Below are 26,282 nucleotides of genomic sequence, written 5' to 3' on the forward strand. Positions count from 1 at the left end.
AGTTACAGGATTGTCAGGAAATGCACCCAGGAAGGGGAAGGTGAACCCTGATGTATATTTCTCAGCACACATTTGTGAGACAATGCAAGAGCTATTTGTTTTGATGCTCTGGTGCAACCTCCTGCTGGTTTGCCAGACAGGTTTCCCCCAGGAATAAATCGGTGTCTGTGAAGGGGTCAAAAGACTCAAGAGACACACACTCCCTCAAAGCAAGAGCCAGCCTTTTGAGACTGAGAACCTACAGCCTGCTGTGGGAGAGTCTGGGAGAAGTTAGACATGCTGGGGTCCCCATCAAGAGGATGGCTTGATTCAAGGTCACATAGATGTGTAGACCTTTTGCTATATTAAAATCCTCCTTTTTTTTTAGGTTTAATGCATTGTTCCTACTGCTAAGAACAAACAATGTTTTAAGAAGGCTGTCTGGTCACTGTTTTCACTGCTGGTCACAAGCTCTCAAAGGGAAGAACGCTGCAGGTACCCAATCTAGTCAGACCTGCTGGATAAGCACTGGACTAGATAGACTGGCTGCTCGACTACAGTACCCTGTGTACTTTGCCTGAGACCTGTGAAGACATACTCAGTGACCACAGAGAGGTCAGAAGTACAGCTAGCCCTATTACCATGCCACCAGAGACCTCACCTTGATACTTAACTCTCAGGGGTGGTTTACAGGGCTAAGAGACTCAATGGTACCACGGAGTGGGAGAATGACAAGATGTGACTTGGGAGTTTCCCTTCCTTCTCAAATAATTTCAATAGGGAAGAGCAGGTAGTGAAAACTCTTGGTGGAGAATTGCAAATAGCAGGACTCTAGTCTGGACAGCAAGCTTATTTAGTTGTGTTTTGGGGCTGTAGCTCACCAAAACAACAGTCAGCCAGAAAACACTGAGCATACAGTTTGGCACTGGGGCAGCAGAACTGAGTGGGGGCTAGTGAGGGAAACATTGTGGGGGGTGATGCAATATTTCCTCTGTACTTGGGAGGGCACAAGACAGGGCAGCGTGGTCCTGCTCCTCCTCTGGCCCAGGCCGCTCACTGGCAGGGAGAGGTAGTCCCTGGAGGTGGGGGTGCAGCTGGGCTGGGCTTGGAAGGGACAGCTAGGCTGAGCTGAGTCATTTTGGGAATGGGGGAGGCCTGTTTCCCCTCCAGGGCAGAAGCCTCTGCCAGTTGTATAAAAGCAGCAGCCAGCATGGGAAGCTAGATGGGCGGTTGCTCTGGGACAGGGAGTGTGGACACCATTCTGCGGCAGGTGCCTGAGTGTGCTGCTTCCTAGGCTGGCTGTGCACCTCCAAGGTCAAGGTGAGTGTTTACCCCTTTCTCTCCCCGCCCCCTGTCACTGCCAGAACCCGAGCTCCCTCTGCGCAGCACCCTCCTCCGCTCAGACCCCATACCCAAACCTCGCCCTCCCCCTTCGGGTTGAGCTTCCACCACCTCTTGTTTGGCAGAGATTTACATATTAAAGCAGGGAGGAATTTAGTCCACAGTATATTGCAAATGTCTATACCGTGCAAACACACAATATAACTCTTGCAGAGCAATAGAACATTCAGAGTTGTTTTGTTAAAGTTGCAGCAAATTCTTCAGCACCATTAAGATAGCAATACTACCTGCCTGGGCCGTTGTCTTGAATGAATAGTAATTAATATCAGTCCTTTCCCCTTCATTTCTATTCATTATTCAGGAGAAATAGGCTGCAGAGGGAGAATTTCAAGCCTAATAGTGTATCACCAAAACTAGTGAACAGATGCTTGTTGCCGACATCAGTTCAATGTTGAGTAAAAAAATCCCTACAATAGGAATCAGAGTAACAGCCGTGTTAGTCTGTATTCGCAAAAAGAAAAGGAGTACTTGTGGCACCTTAGAGACTAACCAATTTATTTGAGCATGAGCTTTCGTGAGTCGCTCACGAAAGCTCATGCTCAAATAAATTGGTTAGTCTCTAAGGTGCCACAAGTACTCCTTTTCTTTCTACAATAGGAAATATTTCGGAAATGGCTCACACTCACTAAAGCAGCAGTACTCAGTCTTACCACAGGATGGAGCTGCTGTCTAACTTATCTGAGTAGTAGCACGTTTGCTCTGGTTTATTATTGTTATTCAAAATGGTGTATTTTTATTTCACCATTTTGTCACTTAATATTATATTAAAGTCTCCTCCGAGATACATTTTACAAAGAAACATCTTCAGGCTGTATATAGAGATACTGAGCAGTCTAATGTGACTTAGTCTCCAGTGTTCTCAAGCTCGCTTCAGTGAGAAGCACGAGTCCTCTGTCTATCCAGAGACCAAGTACGATCAGCATAGTGGCAAAGCAAGTTCCCATGCCAATTTGCCTTATTCCTGATCTAGTAGGAACAGGGGTAGAATGATAATTCGGTCCAAGGGTTTTCCCATATCACAAGCCTTGAGCAAATGAACTAATAATGACAGCATTGGTGATTTTAGTAGTACATCACACACGTCTTGCTTCTTTAACGTTAACTTTGTAAATGGCCTGCTTGAGTATTTTTCCCTTAGAAAACATATTTAAGGGAGAATAACATTTCACAAAAATACAATGCTGGGATTAAGCACGAGGAGAAAAAGGAGGCTGCATAGCACCTTGACATCCTGCTGCAGCTCGGCAATTTACTAGCTGGCCCTATCTCCTTTTTTAGCACCAGGACTACAAGGGGAAGCAAAATCATGGCCTGATTCCCCTCCCAGGATCATGCTCACCCCCCAAAATTACAAAGCTGGGCCTGTACACAGGCCAAACAACAGCCACCATATGCTAATGAATAAGTTACTACACAATTGATCTAGATTTCAACCAGCGACCTAAAGCTGAGAGGTTCTGTAGCCCAGTGCCATGGGCTAACCTGCTCCCATTCTCCACAGTGAAGTATTGTTCTTATTGTGGCAACACAGCTGTGTGGAAACATCAAAACACATGCTGTGACTACCTGATCCAAAAAGAAACTGGATTTCCTTCCCCTGTGTGCACACTCCTTTTGTGTTAGTTTCAGAGAATATCCAAGTTAACATATTAAAGGCAGGAATGGCACAACATTTTAGGCCAACATTAGAGCATATTCATTGAGAGCAAATGTTGATTTCAGAAATATAAGTATCCACAATCTGCTTCTAAGAATGGCTCTCATACAGTAAAGGAACAGAAACAATTCCATGTTACCCCTGGGTGTGTCAACACAGCTGGAATTTTGAATATAGGGAACAATCTACAGGCCAAGAATTAATTGGAGAAATCACAGACACAAAGGGGCTACATGCACATAAGTTACCTCCTCAGCATGACTACATCTTGGAGTACATTGACACTTATAGCTGGGGGTGGGGGTGATTTCCAGATGGAGGAAATTTACACTAGCTCTGATCGAGATAGTGTGCTAAAACCAGCACATAGCCGTAGCAGTGCATATGGCAGGAGGGGTTAGCCTTGAGTACATGCCTGTTGCCTTGGACGGGTACATACTTCTCTCGCACTGCCCCAGCCACCCAGTATTTTTAATGTATTCAGTCAATCAGAGCTAGTGCGGGTATGTCGCCTCGAGCTGGGAATCACACCCGCAACTCGAAGTAAAGATACACTCTTAGAAAGAAGGCTGAGGTTGGAAGGGGGGAGTGAGTATGCAGGGGGACAGGAGATCTGGGACCAAGGAATAGGTCTTACTACACCTAGTTTCTCAGGAAACTCTATGGTGGGGCAAGGGAAGGAATCCTTGACACCAGCCCGTGAGCAGCCTCTCCACACCCATTATTTCAGCCAAAAGTGGCCACGCCCTGGTGGTTTAGTTTAAAGTGGTTTAGAATCACCACTTTAAACACTGACCTGGCTCCTGGTGTGCTTCCAACAGCTTCCTTTTGTGCAGGCTATTTGGGACAGGCACAGAGACCTGCTCTGTGAACACTGGGTGCACATTACCTCTGCACAGTTGCTCTACCTGTGAAACTTCCTGCACGTGGCTCCTTGAGGACTTGGCAGCAAGGAGATCTTGTGCGGATCACCTGTACTGAGCTGGATTCCACCTACAACACCTGAAAGGAAAGTTGCCCCCTTCTTGCTGAGCCAAGCAGAGTTTCCAGGGGCAGAAGCACTTTTCACACAGTCACCTGTAGTTGAAAGTCACACTTAAGAATGGAATTTTAGAGCCCTCTGCTGGTGGCACCTCTCTTGCTAATGGAAGGGTCATTTGTGACATGGCCAATACAGAAACCACATATCAGAGATTTAAAACCAGCTTGAAAGCTAAGTTTAGATAATGATCTAAAGCACAGATAAAACATGAAGTGAAGAATCCTATTATCAGTTAGACTTTATTGACATGGGCTGCAGCTGGGGCACAATCTGGCCCTTAATATGTTTCAAAGTTAAACATTCTATTTATACATTAATGTTTTTTAAGATTGTTAAAAAGGGTCAGAACCTGGTTTACAGCCATTTCCATAGCCATTTCCATAGCATTTTCACATTGTCAGTGGCACAGATCTTTTTCTTTTGACAAAAGAGACATCACCAGGAAGTGGCTCAGAAATGCCAAGTGTGGAAAAATCATTTTAATTTTTCCTTTATTTGTTCCCCATGGGAAGTGATTCTTAGCTGTGCAACCTTCAGACAGCTGGGAAGAACACAACAGGTAGAACAATGAAATGTATTCAATAAAAGCCTACGAAGTGAATAAAGATGTGCTAACCCTGGCCAGGGATAGTACACCTTTTAGATTTAATGTTCATCCTTCTTGATTTAATTCAATAAGACGACCAGCAAACACGGCCAATGTTCCAATAATGCAAACCAGCATGAAGATACCAAGGAGAAGATGGTCAATTACCATTGCAACAAACTTCCATTCTTCTGCAGCCTGGACATGAAAGAAAGAGGAGACAGTTAGAACCTCCCGAGAGCTATATTCCTTACAAGGCAGGATATGGAAGTGTGGGCAATTACTGTCTTGTGCAAAGGAAAGCTTTTCTCTGGCTTCTAATATTATTATGGAAAAATATTCACTTTCTTTGAAGTGACAAGTTAGTGGTCTGCGATGCCTATGCTAGCCGGACTCACAAATTCAAATTAAGGGATGATTCAACCTTCCTTTCAACAGCGGCCTTAAGAACTGAGGTCCTGTGTGATCTACAGTGGTTAAAAGATCATATTGCTCATTTTGTAAGAGCAGAGATTTGCCGTGGTGTTTTCAGCCAAGACTCTTGAACACCCACCCTCTTCCCACACACCACTCTGCCGTGTGCGGACAGCTGCCAAAGTGGGCATTTCAGAGCACTGCAAACATTTGGCCACAGGCTTACTCCTGATTATGGGGACTTATAAATATCAAAGCTAGCCTGGGTTTTAATTTAAATAAAGAAGATTTTCAAAGCGCCTTCCAATTGGCTTTTAATGGAACACGTGCTCCTAAATCCCTCAGGCTCTTTTGAAAATCAACCTCAATACCCTTTAGACTGCAAAATGAGCCTTAAAAGTGTATGCCAATTGTGAGTGTTCAAAACCAGTCACCATTTTTCCTAAAGGTTTTAGGTTATTCATGGTCCCCATTTTGTCCACCCAGCAACCTTCGGGACACAACACCCTTTTCTATAGGCCCCTGGATTTTTGTGGGGAGCCAAACTCAGTTCAGAGTTGTGGGGGACAATGGTGCCCAAGCTGGCTTTGCCAGTACAAGAACCTCCAAGCTACTTGCTCAGAGCTGGGGCTTTTGCTAAGCAACTTCTGTGGGGAGACAAGCAGTGTGAGTGAGCACAGAGTAGTGTGCCAAGCATGGGAGTGGGCACATAGGAATCATACAGTCTAATACTGCCTATGACAATGACTCTCTGTAACCTAAGGCTTTTCCAACCTTTCTGCCTGAGTTTCCCCATCTGTAAAACTGACTATTAGATTTACCTAGTTCCCAGTGGGACTGTGATAATCACTTACTATTTTCAAGTACTTCATAAGTGCTACATTTCACCAGAATGGCTACAACCCCTGGCTTGGTTTTGCAATTTGCCTTGGAAACCTTTTGTAAATGTTAGAAATGATGCACAGACCACACAGACAGCTGAGCTCCACTTCAAAAGGCTGGCAATGACTCAAAGAGCCTTCTTTACAAATGAGGTGCAAATCTTCAAAAGAGCTGAGGTCGGGCCTCCCTTTTTTCAGGTGCAGTTTTCACCCACAAAATGAACTCAGATGCAAACTGGAGTATTTGACTGAACCTCTAACTATCTCAGCTGAGCCAGCATTTCCGTTGCAGTCGAACATTCAGGTGAGAATTTTGTGCTTTTTTTTTCATATTGTGGCCCAAAATGAATTAGTTAAATTGGGGGTGCCCAAAATAATTCTCTCATCAACAAGCCCCAAGCTCAAGCTGCTGCCGCCACCCATCCAGAAACATCTGCATCTCAGTGGTGCTTTTTGTATATAATTGAGAAGTCTCTGGGATCCTTCAAAATGATAAGTGCTGTATTAGTATTAAAGTTAACCTCCAAATATTAGAAACGACTCAGGACAGAAGTATATAACCAGGCGTTATAACTACGGGTTTTAGCACATATACTTAACTTTCTACAGAAGAGGGGCAAAGCTAGCTTTTCCTGGGAAATGCTGTCTAAGCCTTCATTTCGGTGGTACAGTAGAAAAGGCCAGTGTGTTCTAAAAGATGCTTATTATGTGCCCCCCTATAGGAATTATTTGGAGCACTGAGTCCACAAAATCAAAGCTTACCAAAATTGGAATTAACATTTGCATATCACATGTAAGATCTGAGGTGGTGAAATCAAAATGTTTCTGTTAGCATAGAGTTTTGTTAAGGTTTATTTCCCAGCTTTGAGTGTACTGCAAACTGCCTATTATATTAGGAAAATGTCCTGCATGAAATACATTAGGAATCTGTTTGGGAATATTGTTAATTTCCTTGAAACCATTCTAATTATCCGTACTCACTCCTCTCTGAGTTCATGTACTACACTTGGAAAATCTTAGTGCATAATTTTTTTCAAAGACTCAATTGTCATCTGTAACTTTTATTTATCATTCTTTACAGATTGCATCAGAGAATAACAGGGCTCTTTGATACAGCAGAAACTATGTTTGGGGTGTACTTGTGAGAAATGGAAAGATTTATTATTCCCAGAAAATAAAGTGTCTTATTTTAAAAGCGAAGGATGAATCACACATAAAAAATGCCTTACATTACTGGATTCTTGGTCTGATTTCATGGTTTCAGCAATGTATTTGATTCCCTCTATGGCACTTTTCACATCTGGGTTTTTGGTAAGTGGGGAGTGGAAGTTGACGGCAGCAGGACATGGTTTTCCAGAGATTTCCGAAATATCAATGTCTTCTGTAAAAATCCTTCTCTCTTGTTTATCCCTGGATGGTCGTTTCATTGTTGAAAAAAACATAACATTTGGGATTGTGTCAATAAAGATCTGAAAAAAGAAATTGTATTAGTTTAGGGAGATTGTCTTACTGATGTGGCATTACAACAAACAAAAGCAGGTACAACATTCTAAACTACCAAATAATCTCCTCTACTGGATTTGCTAGAAATTCCCTGTTTGAAAGTATGTCACAGCCCAAGCCTTAGTCACACTTTACTTGTCCTGTATAAATCTGATGCTCTGGAGCTTACTGAATCATACACAAGCCTCTCACACATTTTCAAGAAACAATTTCTTGCTGCTATATAAAATGTATACTGATTTAACAGGATCCAAACATAACCAGAGTATAACACCCAGGACCAGAACCTCAACTGGCATAAATTGGCGTAACTCGACTGACTTTAATGGAGCTATGCTGATACACACCAAATGAGGATCTGGCCCACACTGTCTAGAAGTGTTGCAGAGAAATCCTTTTGGCCTGCTTTTGCTTGTCCCTTCTTCTTGTTGGCTATCCTGTTTCACTTACATAAACACAGATTTTCACTACCTTCTTTAAATCAGTGGAGGTTTTTCTTCCTGATCACACAGCATGTACAGACATGGCCTTTTAAAATTCCTCAATTTCTGCAGGGGATTTTCTGCCTTGCAGGGATTTGATAAAATAATATTTTTTAAAGTTCCATTAAAAAAAAAAAGACAATTTCTACTGCAACACAGGAGCAATTTTAAAGATATAGGTCTGTATGTGGTAGGTCTGGCCTACATAATTTAATGCCAGTTCATGCAAGCTGGGTAATGGAAAGACTAGCAGAAGTGGCCACAGATGGTCTGGGTTCCCCTGGTGGAGACATACCCACAACTTTGCCATGAGTCTTGGTAAGGTCTGGTGGCCATCATTTAAGTTGGAGAGGAAGATTTCCCTCCCTTCCCAACAGCTGTGGAATAAAGCTGTTTCATAGGAGAGTAGGGAATGGGCTGAGGAGTTGTCATGGGAGCCCCAGTTGAGCTCCACTCTGTGAATCCACAATGAACACCTGGGCAGGCAGCTGGCTGATGGAGTTGGCCACTTGCTGGGCCAGGAGTCATGCAGCCTGATAATCTGTCAGTTCCCATAAACAGCTATATAAGCAACCTACCTAATTCCTTCTCTGTCTACAGCTGCCACTTTGTTTTGCCTCATCTGCCTCCAGGTGTTGGCTTTTCCCTCTGATAGTCTACCCAACAACAGGCAATTTTGCTACTTAAAGGAGTGATTTTGCAGCCCAGCCAGGGAGCCCTGAGATTTATCTGGATTAGGAAATTCCTCCCAACATCTTGAGATTTTTAACACATAAACCTCAGAGTGAAATATTTAAGGCTCTGCTCAAGCAGAGAAATTCACAAATACTCCTTCTCACCTTCCTCACCCACTGTGGCATAATATGGGTACTTGGGGAGCGATGGTGGGTGTTGATTACAATGACGGTAATGATGATTGATGCTATGACAAACACCATGGTAAATAACATGTATTTGCCTATCAAGGGCACTGCACTTGAAGTAGAAGGAATCAGCTCCACAATGACCAGAAGGAACACAGTCAAAGACAGCAAAACAGAAATGCTCAGAGTCATCTTCTCACCTGCCACACAGAACAAAACAACAACACTGCCATTAATGTGGTACAGTGCAGAGGGTGTTAATCAGGGAGAGAAATAGAGTGTGATTTCATGGGTGATTGGTTGTTGGTACATTTTGGATACTTGAATGTATACCTATACATCAGGACTACTTTTATATCTCCCTGCATCACAAGAAGCAGCAAACCTGGCTAGTCATTCATGTTCTTCTGCCACTGTGGAGGGATCAAATTAGGATCAAGCCCCCAGCATCAAGTTGGAGTTTTCCGGGACAAAACTGGGACTGGGGACAGGCTGAAGGTACTGACAACTCACTTGCTATGAGCATGAGTATGTGCTGCAGGAGTTAAGTGAGTAAACTCAGCCTCTAATCAGGGCTTGCGCCTTTGGGTTGATTTCCTCAGCTCCATTGGGTGGCTTTGTTTTTTGGTCTGGATAAATGGCAGCCTCACCGGGGGCTGATTGAATGGACAAGAGAGCACACGGCCTTAGAGCTCAGTCGGTATTTGAGACTTCCTTTAGGACTAAGGTTGCCAATTTGGTTGGACGTATTCCTGGAAGTTTCATCACATGACATAATCTTTAATTAAAGATTAATCTTTAATTACTAGACACTCCAGGACAATCCTGGAGGGTTGGCAACCCTATTTAGAACTAAGGATGACAAAACTGAACCACAAAGCACAATGAACATTCATTTTGTTCTGTTCAGTCCAGTGGCAAGCATTTTTTTAAAAAAAGCTCCTGATAAGACCTTACATAAAAGGAAATTGAAGGAAAAAAACAACCAAGGATAAGGGACAAAATCCTGGCATGGATTAAAAACAAATTAAGCACCAGGAAATGGTTGCAGTGAATAGGTGCTTTTCTCAGATTAGAGAGCACAGAAAGAGCCCAGGGCTGCTTAATATATTTATTCATGCCATCACAGAAGCTAATGGCTAAAACAATCCCCTACCCAAACATGCTATATCAGGGTTTCCAGTGTCACCCTTTGATTGTTTATTAACATATTCAATACATTAATTTCAAAGGCACAAAACCAATCAGCTGAACCTTGCTCCCAGTGAAACTGAATGAATGATTTACCACTGATTTCCAAGGGAGCTGGGTCAGGCCTATATAATAGCAGTTTTAGAGTTTAAACTGTTTCTCAGCTAGGTTTATAGCATCCATCACTTTAGGGGCTGATCCTGACAGGTCCCATTGACTTAATTGTTAGTTATTGCTCTTTCCTTTGAGGAATCAGGAGTTTATTACAGTAATGTAATAAATGCACATACCTGAATCAGTGGGCAGATAAAACACTAACCCAGTTAAAAACGAGAAGAGCAGACAGGGAATGATGACATTGACAATGAAGTAGAGAGGCAAGCGCTGCATAAGGAAGTGGTAGGTAATATCCAGATATGGGGTGTCAGGGCAGCAGGCATAGTAAACGAAGTGCTTCCAGCTCCGGTAATCTTTCATCACCCACTCGCCGCTCTCCATAAAGTTGCTCATATCTGGGCGATCACTCTCCTGACAGTATAAATAGTATATTTCAATATTAGAGCTAGTGACCAATAAATTATAGAAAATGAGAGAGAGGGAGAAAGAGAGACAAACAATGTATATGATTGAGGGAACTCTTTGTTCCAGGAGTGAGATCCTGATACATGTGTAATCACAATCTAGTGGCTGTATCCTAATACTAAGCCTTAATACTACTACAGCTAACAAAGAGTCGCCATAGCCGTACTGAAGTCAATGGAACTGTGCCAATTTGAGGAGTCGGCTCTCTGAGTTTTAGCCATGCTGTTGACAATGAAGTTTATGCACTAAATGTGTGCAGAATAGCTCTAGAAGACCGGTAGTGCTGAATACTGCTGGTAGTACACTCTATATTTTGGCATCAGTAATTAATAATTTCAGTAATTTAGTACCTGTTTATTTTTCAATCAGAGCAGTTTACAATTAACATTTAAACCTGAGACTTTAAAAAAAAGAAAGAAAAAAGGTGTGTGAAAAAAGAATTCAGGTTAAAATATTCAATGTCTACTGGTTTAAAAAGTTGATTCATACCGGATTTATGATAACCACTGTACCATCATACGTCCAAGTGCCCAACTTCATACTGCAGTTCTGCTGGTCAAATGGAAAGTGTGTGACTATAATTTCACAGTAACTTTTAAAAATTGCTGGTGGTGTCCAGATGATCTTGCCTGTATGTTCTAAAAGAACTTTGGTGAATTGATCAATAGCAAACTCACCATCTGCACTGCAAAAGGAAGAGGAAATTAACAGTGACATGGATAGCATAACTGACATACATATAATACAGTATCTATCTGAAGGAAACTTGGAAAGGGTATATATACTGGGTAAAGGGGTTGCTCTGAAGTAACTGCGTGGAGAATTTGGCTCATTGAATATAAAACCTATGGGTCAAATTCAGATCTGAAATACCAGGGTGTAACTCCCCTGTCATTAGGTTATGAGGAGGCGTGCGTGCCAAGAATTTGGTCTTGATGTTCAAAAGATGGACAGGTTTTCTGTCCTGCACTGGATTTACTATAACTGTCTCAGACCCTGTTTTAGACGTTCTCTCTCCCGATCTTTTCCATTTACTAATCCAAGTGACGCTCGGCTAGCCATTCAGACACATATGAAGTGTTCAAATAGGTATTGAAAAAACACCAGGCTGATCATTGGTCCCCTTCCTCTACTTCAGATTCTGTATTTTTTTGTTATATGAGGCTCTATGCAGAGTTTTTGTACCATTAGCACTACTTACTTGTTATAAAGAACAAGATCGGGATGCCAGATTATCTCAGATGGGATACGAATTTTTTTCAGCCCACCATATTCTTCTGGATTCCATTTTAGGTTGACATCCGTCCATTGCTATAAAAAGAATTTTAACTAGTGGAAATCTGTTATTGGTATTGCTGGAACTAAATAAAATATTTCCAAGATCTACTGACTGTCATACCGTTGATACATGTAGATAGGCACAAAAGTACTGTATGTGTCCTTCTACCAATGCTGCTTTCTTATATATGTTCAAACAATACATGATGATTACCTCAATAATCTAAAATAACTGTAACACAAATCTGCTGTTTGAAACAATATCAGAGAAGGACATCTTGTCAAATGCAAAGTGTCTTTTTTCAGGAGCTCCATGTTGTTCAATGGAACTTCAAGGTTCCAGGACTGTATAAAGAAATCATCAATCAGTTCTGCCATCTGCCTACGCTGCTTCAGGAAACCATAACAGAAAATGTTGTACGTGTAATATTTATGTCTGGAGAGTAGCACATTCCTGATTAGGTCCAGGGCATTGGTTTGCTTTGGAATAGCAAGAATAATGAGATTCAGAGGTTACCTGTTTCAGGCGTACATTGGTTGTTACAATCTGATTTACTTCATCCTTCAAAAAACAAACAGAAAGTTTAGGGAAAAAGCTTATTCAGAAGAAATGTTTGATGAGGTCATATAAATAAACATCATCACTCATACTGTACCACATTAATAAGCTGAATAAGCTGCAGCCCAACTGTGACTATAACAGCCTCACGATGATCTTCCACTGGGCGCACTACTTTGTTGTAGTTCTTGAATAAATCTTCAACTAGACGAGTTTCATGTTCAGAGCACAGGATGAGACCAGCTACAGAACAGCAAATATGTCATCCGTAAGACAGTGATAGAGTATATTGCAATCTTGGTAAGGACATCCTGCAAATATTACTGATACAAAGTCATGTGCCAGTTCAGTGAGGGACTCTAACCATAACAAAGCTTATTTACTATTTCATTGCTTCTTTTTATTTGTAGACCATGTCTTAGGCTGTTTCATAGTCATCAGGGATGATAACCAATTCTGATTCTGAGTAATATTTGCTTGCAAGAGTAAGTATCATTCAAAACACATACAGTTTCATCCAGGAGACCAACAAACATCAAGAACTCCCACCATCAAAATTGGAATCAGGCTTCATGAAACTCCTAAAACCTATCTCACCCTGCATTTTTGGATAGTTAGGCAAACTGAAGACTCATTGCCAGGCATTTCTTGCATCTTTTTTCTTGGATCCACATTCTTGTCCTTGCCCATAACACTGGAGGTTTAAAGAATATGCACAAATAATGTTGGTATGTTTAGCTAAAAGTGCCACCTTGTGGCTTGTTGGTTGTTTTTTATTTATGTAAGCTTATGCTAAGCTTTGAATGCTGGGAATTGTTGGGAGTGATTCTCAGCATGGCTGTGTGGTTAAGAAGACATTAACGCTATGTTCCTGCAATCTGCTCCCTGTGTACATCTGTTGACTGATCCAGCTTCATCTTGTTTTATATCTGAATTTCAAGTGCAACAGCATGCAAGTCAGTCATTTCAAATCCACATGGAAAAGGAAACAGGCTTTCCCTCTTAATTAAAAGGCTCGTGTGACTTCAGACAAGATAGACCTAACACTTTATCTTTATTTAATGTTGATTCCATTTCCTCTTCCCATATCTTGCTCACTCATGCTTTCAGTGAGCAGACATATACAGAAAAAAATCTGCTTTAGAAATTATTTTGATCAGTCGCATACCCTCATGATGAGTTCCCATTTCATTTTTGAGAGAGCCACAAGGGAACGGTCATCTTGCAGTCTTATTCCTACATACTTTCATCTTTTCTTTAGAAAGTGGTTGTGTACATCTGCTTCAGGTCACAGTGAAAGCGAACAGTTGGTATGTAAAAATGGCCCTTGCAGATTTTGCATAATGTGGAAACCCAAATCCTCACAAGTTGGGAGAGGGATAACATACAATGCTAAAGCCCTTTGCTACATCTAGAAGCTGCTATCAACTTGACATTTTCAATAACAATGTATTTTTACAAGTCAGTTCATTCTCTTCACACTGGCAGAGTACACATAATAAAACTACTTGTGAAAATAGGTGGGGTGTGTCATGTGATTGAGAAAGCGTTAAATTAAATTCCACTACCCACAAGGGACCATACTGCAGCCTGGCTAATGCAGTGTTACAAGGGCACAACATGTTTCCTTGTACTCAGTATCAAAGGTAGCAGCATAGAAGGCGAAGCTGGCTCTGCAGAGCCGCCTGTTTTGCTCCCAGTGATCTTTTCATCCAGCAACAGGAATGGACTGTGATGGGAGCAGATTTAGGTCAGAGGTTAGCACTTCTGAAAATCCTTTTTCTGAGCTCAGACTCTTGAACAGGTTCTTAGGGCAAAATCTTGGCTCATTTAAGTCCATTGGAGTGTTGCCATTGACTAAAGTGGGGCCAGGATTTCGCTCGGTTTCTAATTGATTTACTCTCAGGTCTTTAAGATAGTTGAGCTGGGAATCTGAGGATCCAGCTGTAATCTGCTCCTGGGTCTCAGCTGCTTTGTACTGTATGAAATACTTTTCTCCAAATGGATCAGATTTACTGAAATGACACAACTCTTGCTATTAAGATGCTTGGATGGCAAAACACGGAAGTTTACATCACATTCTGCTGCAGACAAACAGCTCCTGTTTCCACTGACAGGAAGGGCAGTATTGGGTGTCATGTTTCAGACGGTATGTTATGATCACAGAGTCATATTTAGGTCAAGAGTTACACTGGTTTCTATTAATCCAATTAACAAAATCCTTCCTACAGTTCTATTCTAATAGGTCTTGGTAGGAATATAGCAATTTTTTTAATTTGGTGAAAAATATTTAAGATTACAAAATACTTAATCTCTTAGGGGACAGTTTAATTGGAATAATTAATAGGTCCCAGCACAACACATGCAGCTGCCAATCAATTCAGTATCCTTATCAGTATTCCCCACAAATAAATGAAAATGTTTGTTACAGTATATTGCATTTCAAGCCATATTTGCTAAAAATCCCCAAAGATTTCAAAGTCTTTTTTGTTCTGTGCTAAAACATGGCACATGGCAGAAAAAAAGCAGCAAATGTAGCGGGGAGAAAGCAGCTCGACTTTTGAACTCAGTGCATACTGTGATTAAATCATCTGAATATTTCTCCACTTGTTCAGTCTTCAAATGTGAATAAACTGATATCATTGCACTTAGAAGCCAGTATTTTATTAATTTCGTATGTCATCCTTGCAAGTTCATAAAGCTTTATTAACACAGTTCACGTTATACACAAGGAGCAGTGGGCAACACATTAAGCAATGAACCAAACCAAAAATGAACCAACTGTTGCAATGAGCTTACCTGAGCAAAAGAAGAGGAGGGGTGTGTAGCGGAACTTCATTGTGTGGCCTTTTGTCTCTGCTAGACACACAGACTAGCGGGGACCTCAAAGTCTTCACAGTCTCGCACTGAGGAGGGTTCTGCTGCTTCCTGATACACAGCTTGGAAAATGTGACTGCTGAGCTATTGTTTTACACCACCTGCTTATGGGAATGACAGCTGAGAGTGCAGGAACAGCAACATGCTATATTTGCCCAGTCAAACATCTTCTCTGGTTTACAGTGGGATATTTTTTTCTAAGCATAACACATTCCATGGTAAAAGGAAGATTGTTTGTAGAGTAACTTAGCGTCCAAGTAAGGATTAACTAGAATACTCCCAATCTAAAAAAACCCTCAGCTGCACATAATCTTTTTTGACCTGAGTGGTTAGCTGAATTTGGGGTCTTGTCAGTTTCAGCTAGGAGGAGAAATTGGTGCTGGAGTCAGATATTCTTTGATGCAATCCTATTTACAAAGAATGTTCAAGGACACAGGATTTTGTACAAAGTAGGAATCAAACAACAGGAGACAGTTTCCTTGTTTCATATTCTCTGTGTGTATATAAAGTCTGCTGCAGTTTCCACGGTAAACATCTGATGAAGTGAGCTGTGGCTCACGAAAGCTCATGCTCAAATAAATTGGTTAGTCTCTAAGGTGCCACAAGTACTCCTTTTCTTTTTGCGAATACAGACTAACACGGCTGTTCCTCTGAAACCTTTCCTTGCTCAGTATTTCAAGATTCTTTTTCCAGCCAGCATTCTACCAAAAAGTTCTCACTTAGCTTTCTCCCAGGCTACAAGCACATCTCTGGTGCTTACTTTTGCCTTCTTGCTTGTTTCTGTGGTGTTTCTCACTGCATCTGATCTCACACAGAGCTCCACCAAAACAATACCCAGCTGTGTGTGTTTGCATTCAGCCTCAGTGAAAGCCCTCTGTCCACATAGCTCAGGTGCTGACTGGCCTTGTGTTTGGCCTGTGTTTTGGCTGGTGGCTCCTATTGTTTTAGCTCTCTTACTCCAAAAGAAGCTTAACTGCGGATTTTTTCCTCAATGGAAGGGGTTTTTTTACCTCTCTCCTCTGAAGCATCAGGGGTGGTCATGACTGGAGATGGGACACAGGGCAGGGCAGGCCAGGGCTCTGAGGTGGCACCGAGTATTCTCACTCAGGTGCTTGGCTGGCTGCTCTGATTCACATGCTCAGGGTACCTAACTCATTGCCATATGTTGGTTCAGGAAGGAATTTCCCCCAGCTCAGATTGGCAGTGTGTGGATGTGGGTCTCTTACCAGGATTATTTGTGAATATCTCACTTAATCATTTCCCTGACATTGCAGGGCCCTCAGACACCCAGTTCCTTCTATTATCTGCCTGTGGCACATGGTAGTCTAGTCTCTTATGGGTCTCATTTCCTTTGGTCTCATTTCCATTGTTGGATTTAATGTGTAGGTACTGGGTGGTAATGGTGGACTGTGACATACAGGAAGTCAAACCTGATGATCTTGTGGTCCCTTTTGGTCTTAAACTCTATGCCTCTATGATTATTAACTGCTTCTTCCAAATGAAAGGTGGCCATTATACCCACCATCTTCAGCCAAGTTTCACCCAACCCCCAGCGTAACACTGCACAAAGATACAAATTCATGATGATATCACTGGAATCTTAACCACGCAGCTTCAGAGATGCACATTTTGTCTGTCCCAGCATTCCTTGCATATCCAAGCTAGGAATGGCAGGTTCAGTCCCAAACAGAGGCAGTCAAAAAATTACCATCGTCTTATGCCTATTATAGGTCTGGGATAACATAAGGTTCAACCATTCCAAAAAGCCTAGCTATACTATTGTGTTCTGTTTGGAATCAGCCAGACATGGAATGTGTAAGTGGCGCAGAAAATTTGTGCACTCAGCATGGCTTACTTTTCATGCAGCTGTGTAGACCTCAAAACAGAGTCCTTATTTCTGGAGCAAACTGCTGTACGTGGGATAGCTAGCTATAACTTACTGGTTGAAAGTCAGAGGTCCACATCTGAAGGATGTTGCAAGAGTAGTTTTCTCAAAAAAGACCTATAGGGACCCACAGCCTGAATGGAAGGGGGGTGGAGTTTAGCTGGCAGAGTGTCTGGATTCAAAAAATTCCCCTCCAGAAGCTCAGGCCAGCTGAACTCTGAATTTTAAATATGCACTGACAGAAATGAAAGTTGTTTGTTGTTAACAATGTAGCATGACTAGTTATTGTCTTGGCGAAACTAAACAGACAGGAGTGAAAAGAGCAGTGGTGGGAATTTATCTGGATTTACAGAGATGCAATACAACACCTGGTTTCCATAGTTTGCTAAGAAAACCGTTTTCAGCTTCAAAGCCTCAAGATGCTTTACAAAAATCATTTGCTAATAGAAGACAGCTAAATCCTGCTCTGACTTATTTCCACCTAACCTCAGCCTTTTGGTCTCTGAGACATTGGTCCCTCAGCACTGCCTCCCCAATCTCAGATGGAGCCATGGCCTAGGATGCTTTAACCACGCAAGTGAATAGAATGGAGTGATGGGTCCCATCCAGGCAGGCTATAAAGAAAATTTTAACTCAATATTGTCTGAATTTAGGATTTTACATTTTTATCTGAATTTGTGAATAATAGCAGGCCTGAGTTCAAAACCCCCACAATGAACTGATGGTATTGAAGGTAAATCTTCACTGCAGAAGGGCGCCAGCATAATGTAAACAATCAGTTTACAAGTTAAACTGGTTTCAGCCTGATTATTAAATGTTTCTGGTGGAATGCTGGAGAACACGGACTTTGACTTAGAAAACATTAAAAATTCATACGCACACTTGCAGGTAGTCACTTCCTGAACTATAGTGGGAGATGGTGGAGAAGAAATGGTACAGAAAGACGAAGCGAAATGGCAGCTTCATCTATGTCATTTGTTGACATGAGAACCAGAAATGAAATAAAAAAAGGAATAAAGATAATTTCAAACAGGGCAGGGAAAAGGGGTGGGTAGGTTTCTTTGTCTCCAAACCACTTCTATTACATGGTTTAACTCAGGCTATTTAATTCACATGGATCTGCAGTGCAATCCATCATTTAAGAGACGGGGGGTGGGGGTGGGGGTGGGTATTCAGTGCATGTGTTTGTGTATAAAAGCATTAAGCCAGTGTAACTGGCTATACCGTCACGAGAATGAAGGGGGATAAGAGCTGAGAAATAAATAATAGAAGCTTGTTTACTTCATATATAATTGTAAACCAAGAACACCTTAACCGTGTTTAATTCAGTTTGATATGCGAAAAATGGCATTGTTGGTGACAGTAGATTATGGCGCTATCTGATAACAGAAGGCAGATTGTTTGAAAAGTAATTTGTACATTTGCCATGCGTTTGATACCAGATTGCCCCTAGTTATATACAGTACGGCATACATTTTCTGCTGGAAACCATCACACTCTAGTCTGGCAACTCAATAATATCACCAGCAGGTGGCAACAGATGGTTAGAAAAGATGCAATGGGCACATCAACAGTATTTAAGAGATAACTATCGCAAACAATCACCAGGAAAACCAAAACAGAGGAAATACATATTTTCAACAGGAGACGCAGCCAAAGAATTAACAACCTTGAGATCCCATCGGAATGCACTTTTCACATTCCTTCCAATGTATTTTTAAGAACAGCACAAGGACTAAACATTAATTCAGTGGTCCCTAAACTGTGGGGTGGGACCCCTAGGGGGCTGCAAAGGAACATTCCAGTGGGCCCACTAGGGCCTGGACCAGTCCCCATGGGGGGTGGGGAGGGAGTGCCACCCAGCCCTGCTCTGCCCCCAGCTCCACTTTGGCCTCACCTCCTGCCCCAGCCACAGCTCTGGCCCAGCTTCTGGCCGTGGCCCCCAGCTCCTGGCCCTGTTCTTAGCTGAGGCCCCAGCTGCAGCGCTGGCTCCGCTCCTGACTGCGGCCCTGTTCCCAGCCCCAGCTCTAGAGCGTGGTTCCTGGGGGACGACGGACCAGATAAGGGGGGATGCAGACAAAAATATTTGGGGATGACTGCATTAATTCACACAAATGCCTATTTTAGTGCAATATTATGGGCTAATTCAATTAGCCAACATCAGGAAATTCAAAAGTTGGAGTTTTCATACCAGACATGGCTCAGCCCTCTTGTGTAAAACTATGTAGAATCAAAAGTCTGCCCCCTTTCTGGAGTTTTGATTATTAATAAAGAAATTAACAATGAGATACCAAATTCATCTCAAGCCATCTTCTTAGACTCGGCTGCTTCTAGGGTTCCTATTTCAGGACTAGGGTTTAACTCTGGTGCTAGCTGAATTGCACCCAGGGTTAGACCCTAGTTGGGTTGGGGGGAAAAGTTGGCAAAACCCCAGTTTGTAAGGGTTGCTCTCGCTTGCACCTACCTCCAGTTCCCAAGGGAGAATTCTGGCATGGCAGTACTCCAGCTGTTTCCCCAGCCATGCTTCCTACTTTGAAGAGTGAAAAGGGATTACAGCTAGCTACAACAGTGCTTTTCCCTCTTGGAAATTCTCCTGCATTGAGGGAATCCTCAGGTAGCCTGCTTTGCACTGTTGGATCCAGTCTTCTCTCTCAAGGTAGCTAGGCCCATCTCCCTTATATCTGTACGGACTAATGAGCCACCTGCATCAGAGAGTTAGTAAAACACACTTAAGACTTTCCCAGCAGGTCAATCCATGAAAACAGAGTTCATTGTTTCAGCTGCTAGCTTGATACAGACGGCTATTGATTTTTCTGTGGTAAGACATGTACCAGGTAGAGCATTTATGACTCACTATTATGACTGAGAAAGGTAAATCCAATCCTAGCTGGCATTCATGAAACTCCATATTTGAAATCAGAAATCATTCAGCACTGCACTCATGGGAGGGCTGCCCAATAGACGCCCATTCTAACAGACAAGTGCACCATGTTGGATCACACAGTCCTGGCTAATTCATTGTAAAAGGCATCCAAACTGCTCTGGGATTTTAAGGATACTTTGGCCACTATGGTGACCTGGTGCAGGCCTAGTGTGTATCTAAACATTTCCCCATTGGTTTTGGCTAGATCCACTGCCCAGGCCCTTTCAGCATCAGTAGAATTGCCAGAGCAGCTTGTTTTGAGCTTTTTGTATAACAGGCAGGCAATATGTTCCTCTTTACATAGATGGATGAGATTTGCAAGGCACAAAAGTATGGCCATAGAAAATTAAATTTCCCACACAGCATGGGCTAAGTGGTTAAAGCTTGAAATCTGGCCATGTAGGTTCTATTGCCACTGTTTGAGTTCTGTAGTTTCCGCATTGGAGTGTTGCTCTTTTAAGACTTTTGAAAGCATGCTCCACACCTCATCCCCCTCAGATTTTGGAAGGCGCTTCAGATTTTTAAACCTTGGGTTGAGTGCTGTAGTTATCTTTGGAAATCTCACATTCGTATCTTCTTTTCGTTTTGTCAAATCTGCAGTGAAAGTGTTCTTAAAATGAACAACATGTGCGAGGTCATCAAATATATGGCAGAATGCAGGTAAAACAGAGCAGGGGACATACAATTCTCCCCCAAGGAGTTCAGTCACAAATTTAATTAACGCATTATTTTTTTAACAAGCGTTATCAGCATGGAAGCATGTCCTCTGGAATGGTGGCCAAAACATGAAGGGACATAAGAATGTTTAGCATATCTGGCATGTAAATACCTTGCAATGCCGGCTACAAAAGTGCCATGCAAATGCCTGTTCTCATTTTCTGGTGACATTGTAAATAAGAAGAGGGCAGCATTATCTTCTGTAAATGTAAACAAACTTGTTTGCTTTGCGATTGGCTGAAGAAGAAGTAGGATTGAGTGGACTTGTAGGCTCTGAAGTTTTACTTTGTTTTGTTTTTGAGCGCAGCTATGTAACAAAAAAAATCTACATTTGTAAATTGCACTTTCATGACAAAGAGATTGCACTACACTACTTGTATGAGGTGAATTGAAAAATACTATTTCTTTTGTTCATCATTTTTACAGTGCAAATATTTGTAATAAAAAAATATACACTTTAATTTCAATTGCAACACAGAATACTATATATGAAAATGTAGAAAAACATGCAAAATATTTAATAAATTTCAATTGTTAGTCTCTTGTTTAACAGTGTGAATAAAACTGCGCTTAATTACAATTAATTTTTTTTAATCGCGATTAATTTTTTTGAGTTTATTGTGTGAGTTAACTGCCATTAATTGACAGCCCTAACTACAACCCCTTTTTCAACATCATGGCTACCAAAACCAAAACTAATAACAGGTCTTAACTCACTGGCATGTCAAGCGCTACATGACTTATTCCACAAATAATCTGAGCTACGGATTTGAAAACTCAAACATACATCGGGAGGTTGTCTGCCTCCAGTGAAATGCTCTCATCAAAGTAAAAGATAGACTTGTTAAATCACTGTGCATCACATCTGGAATAAGAGAGCACTGGGCAACCAAAATAAACATACATAACCTTGGAAATACTTTTGTAACTCTGATAGATCCCCAGAACAGCTAGCTATACAGTACTGGCTCTTTTACTACTGGATTCATTTGCAGAGATTAGGTTATTTCATCTTTTAAAAATATATTTTGAAAATATACAAGATGGCGCTTAGGGTTAGAACTAGCTCCATCTTTTTCTTCACACACGGTAGGTCTTCTCTTTAAGCCCTTGCTTATTGAATTAAATGATCTAACAATGACCTCTGCAAAGTGTCTGAACCAAGGGCGCTGGAACGAGGAGGGCCAAGGCACTCCTATTTTTTGAAAGTGGATGGGCCTGGACCTGTCCACTTTTCACCACAGACCTCCCCACCCCTCCTCTTCCCCCCCGAGGTCCTGCTCCCCTGGCCAGGCTGGAAGCTGGACCCCAGACGGGGAGCCTGGGCAGCATGGGGCGCTGTGCCACAGACCCTCCACCTGTCCAGGGTTGGGGGACAAAGAGCAGCCCCCGGCCCATGTCACCGCCACTGGGCCCCCCACCCAGAGCAGGTGGAAGGTCTGTGCCCCGAGTCCCCACAGCTATCTGGCCACACAGCTCTTTCCATGGCCAGGCTGCAGCTCCGAGGCCCCATCCCCATGCCAGGAGAAGGGCACGGGGCAGGGATACAGGCTGGGGGCTGCTCTCAGCCCCCCATCCCAGGCAGCAGGAGGGTCCACGGCTCCCAGACCGGTCTGACTTCTGGCTTGGCCAGGGATGGGACTGGGGCAGAAGGTGTGGAGCAGGGCCATGGAGGGGGAGGGAGCAGGGGCCCCTGGGTCCCCCCCCCACACTTTTGGGAAGGCTCTGCCACCCCTGGTCTGAACCTCACCTCACCTAAGGCTACAACCTTTGCCATTTAATAGTCAACATTCACCTCACTGTGCTATCTGAGATACCACAGTATTTCTCTCTGGTCAGAACAGGAAATACTGTAAATGTATTTTACAGTCCCAGGAACTGATTTCATCTCTCCATGTGACAAACTATATTTGAATTTCTCAGCACACAATTCATTAGTGCCTGGCTTCACACCAAAGCATGTGTTTTTCCTGCTTATTTCAGGAACTTTACCAATATGGGCTCAACATTCTGCTGGTAACGAGTGGTAAATATGGACTTTTTAATGGTAGTAGAGTACGATCACCCAGCGCATTCTGAACTGTTTTTGTGGTTTAACCAGATTGTAAGATCCTTGCAGCAAAGATCATGTCTTCTTATATAACATCGAACAAATTGCTGCTGATCCATAACTAATAAAAACCCAAAGACAGGCCCACAAGCTCCTTATTATGGAATTAAAAAACAGTTTTAGAAGTGCACTTTGCAGATGGGGATAAGGTACTGTGATGCTCCCGGTCCCCATAACGATCACTATGAATGCAGAGGGAAGCAGTGCTTAATTTGTAATGAGAGAGGTGCCGAGGCTTAAGCAATATTTTTTACTTTCATAACTGACACAGCAAGCCCAGAGATACTGGGGCTGCGGACTGCCAAACCTAGAGGTTCCTGAGCTCAGAACCTGGCAAGCCCTGGTACAAATGAAGCACTGGAGGCAAGACTTGGTGGTTGTGTTGTGTGTGAAGCACACCCTAGTGGTAATTTTCCTTATTTTTATGAGTTTGTGGCTTGTGTTTTCTTGTAACATTAACATTTATTGCCCCGTTTTCTAATACCTGGGTTTTGGCATGGGAAGAAGGTGGCTCTGTGGTGTTGCAGCAACCTTAAATCTACCTTACACACATGTTCTCACAGCTAAATTCCCTCAGTTGAAGACGGTTATTGGGAATAGATTAGTAGATATAGCCATAATATAGTCATTTGATGAGATGCGACTCACTACTGCATCACCTCCTGCTGGCTGTTCTGGGGATTAGCTCTATTAGCCAGTGTGCCTTCTTCTGGTGATGTCTTGCCATCGTCACTTCTGCTCCTGGACCTGTGTCATTTCAAGGATCATGCCGTCTTCTTCAGGACACAGTTCTCCGGCTGTGCCACACTCTGCACTCCTGACTTCCGGGGGAACTGCAGTCTGCTGTCCAGCCACTTCCCTCAGCCCATTGTCTGGCCATTTCCTCAGTGGTGAGTGGGGGGAACCTGGGACCACCCACTACTCTGGGTCTTGGCCCAGGGACCCCGTAGATGGTAGCCACATGCTGCGTCCCCTCCAACCTCACAGTCTATTTCCCTGGCCACTTCCCTGCAGCCCCCACACCTTCTCCGCCCTTATCTCAGGGCCTCAGCATGCCAGTCTTAGCAGTCAGCCAGGAGCTCACTCTTACTCCCCTGATCCTGCCCATCACTCTGTCCAAGGTGCTAGCTTTCTTCTACCTGCAAGGCAGCCAGTTCTCCCTCCTTAAGCTCCTGTGAGCAACTGAAACTGCTCTGCCCTGCAGCTCTTATATGGACCAGCCCTGCCTTGATTGGATGGTCCTCACAGCCCCTCTCTAATTGGCTGCCTCCTACACAACTTCCCTAGGGTTCTATTAACCCCTTATGGGCCAGTGTGAGGCAGATGCCCCATCACAGGCCAATAAGGCAATATAAGTGAAAGATAAGTCAGCATCAAAACAAAGAGCAGAGGCTTTTTATCGTTTTAAAATGACTAATGCATTTTTTCAGATATTTGTCTCATCTTCCTGGCAGATATGGAGTGTTTCAGTGAAAATTAACACTCAGGAATTTAATATGTAACACCTCTTCTCTCAGGGGCTTCTATATAGCCTGCTTTTCCAGAACAATGGACTCAGTGATCTAAAAGGTCTTTACTATCTCTATTTTCTATTATTATGATAATTTGTCTGAATGTGTTAAAAATTTTTTGGAATTAATTCTCCATTTAGGAAAAATTATTACAATGTAATCTGGACAGTTATTGGACATAAAGAACCTTTTTAGGGAATATCTTGAAGGATCCCTCTTTCCTTTCTCCCCACAAAACTCCCATCACATTGTGATGTCCCTCCTTTTAATGAGGAGGGATGGCTGCAGCTCCCTTTGGATCACATATCCAGGGCGAAAAATCGGGATGGGGGCAATAAGGTCCTACAGAAGACAAAGCCCCTAATATCGGGACAGTCCCAATAAAATCAGGACATCTGGTTACCCTATTTGGATCCCAGCAGCGCTGGATAGGACATCTACCAGAGAAGATCACTACAGAGTGGTGTGGAGAACATTCTCTCCCATCCTTTGCTATTTTGGGGATTTTTGAAGGGATGGTAAAAGCACAAGAGCACATCCATTTAGGTCCTGTCTAACACACAAAGTGGAACTGCTTCAACCAGAGTGATTTTAAACCAATTTAGTTACATTGCGGAACTTTGTGTGTGGACACCCTCACTGATTTAAATCAGTTTACACTGGTATGTTAACAAGGGAAGTTGAATCTATATCAATTAGATTTAAATTGATGTAAGTGTACCCACACAAGGGGCTGCCCTGGTTTAACTAAACCAATGCAAGTTTGTGTGTAGGCAAGCCCTTATATCATGAGACAACTATGAGAGAGGTCAAATCCTACAGTTAATCAAACCCTAACATAGTAATCCTGAGAGGGTTTCACATAAGATTAACCACTAAGGAGATTGTTGCAATAAGTTATTTTTTTTAAATTTGGTTAGATTTTATTTTGTAATAAAATTATAGTAAAAATGCTAGAAATCATCATGAGCAGTGATGGTTGCTTGTAGAAGATTATGCAAAGGGGACAATTGTGTACATGAAAAGAGTGGAGAGAGAAGATGGAATATTTGCAAGAGGTTTCAGCTAACTGTAAGCAGATATTTGAAGGTAATACTTGCATTTTAAATGTGCATTTAAACATCCAACAGCATAAAGACCCCACATGAATGGCCTCTTTTGGACCTCAGTTACAGTATAATAAACATACCCATAAGAAGTAGCTTTATGTATTTGTAAAGTGGCATTTGTTGATGAAAGAAGCAAAGTATTTCCCCCCTCAATGTATTTACCACTTAATTCATCATACTGAAAAGAGTCTATGACTCTAGAGCAAGAGCAACCTTTGGGATAAAGATTTGAGATAGGCCCCCTATTGGAACTATTTGCAACAATGAGAGACATGGCTGTAGATGTCAGCTGTCCTCACAAAGTGCAGGGTGGCTATTTCTTCCATTTCATACCAGTGCCACCATCATCAATTTTGAACAATCATTTTAGTGGACAGGTTGTCCCCTAAAGATGGAAAACACACCTTGGTTAAAACAACAGGTTTTTTTTCCTCTCACCAGGTCACAGAGCAGAGAAAAGAGATTAAGACCCCTAAGCTAAGGAAAATACAGGCTGCTGATAAAAACACTCACACATAAGAATGGAACATCTAATAAACCACCCCAAGCCTCCCACATGAGCAGTTATGTTCCCAGCTTCTCCAGTGAGTCATTTACATTACAGATGATGTCACTCACCTTTGTGTAACTCCAGTGACCGCGATAAAGGAGATCAGAATCAGGCCCTGAGTTTTCCACACCTCTTTTCCCAATGAGGACCTATGGAAGACCCACTAATGTCTAGCCAAGGTC

At 42.4% G+C, this 26,282-nt stretch overlaps 1 protein-coding gene across 3 annotated transcripts; it reads right to left on the bottom strand.

Moving 5' to 3' along the window:
• Positions 1-4,299: 4,299 nt before the first annotated feature.
• On the bottom strand, positions 4,300-26,282 carry CHRNA1 (cholinergic receptor nicotinic alpha 1 subunit). Of its 3 annotated transcripts, XM_048869309.2 has the most exons (10): positions 26,169-26,282; positions 15,218-15,396; positions 12,516-12,661; positions 12,377-12,421; positions 11,783-11,892; positions 11,071-11,266; positions 10,290-10,527; positions 8,785-9,008; positions 7,190-7,429; positions 4,300-4,863 (listed from the first exon to the last, which is right to left on the bottom strand). In XM_048869309.2, exons 2-10 carry the CDS (start codon positions 15,255-15,257, stop codon positions 4,732-4,734), a joined length of 1,371 nt encoding a protein of 456 aa, XP_048725266.2. In that variant the 5' UTR covers positions 15,258-15,396; positions 26,169-26,282; the 3' UTR covers positions 4,300-4,731. The 3 variants fall into 3 exon arrangements, with proteins under 3 accessions (XP_048725266.2, XP_074974070.1, XP_048725267.1); XM_075117969.1 differs by lacking the exons at positions 15,218-15,396; positions 26,169-26,282 and adding an exon at positions 19,645-19,766; XM_048869310.2 differs by lacking the exons at positions 15,218-15,396; positions 26,169-26,282 and adding an exon at positions 12,968-13,022.

This window comes from Caretta caretta, chromosome 11 (genome assembly GCF_965140235.1).
Source record: "Caretta caretta isolate rCarCar2 chromosome 11, rCarCar1.hap1, whole genome shotgun sequence".
NCBI lineage: Eukaryota > Metazoa > Chordata > Testudines > Cheloniidae > Caretta > Caretta caretta.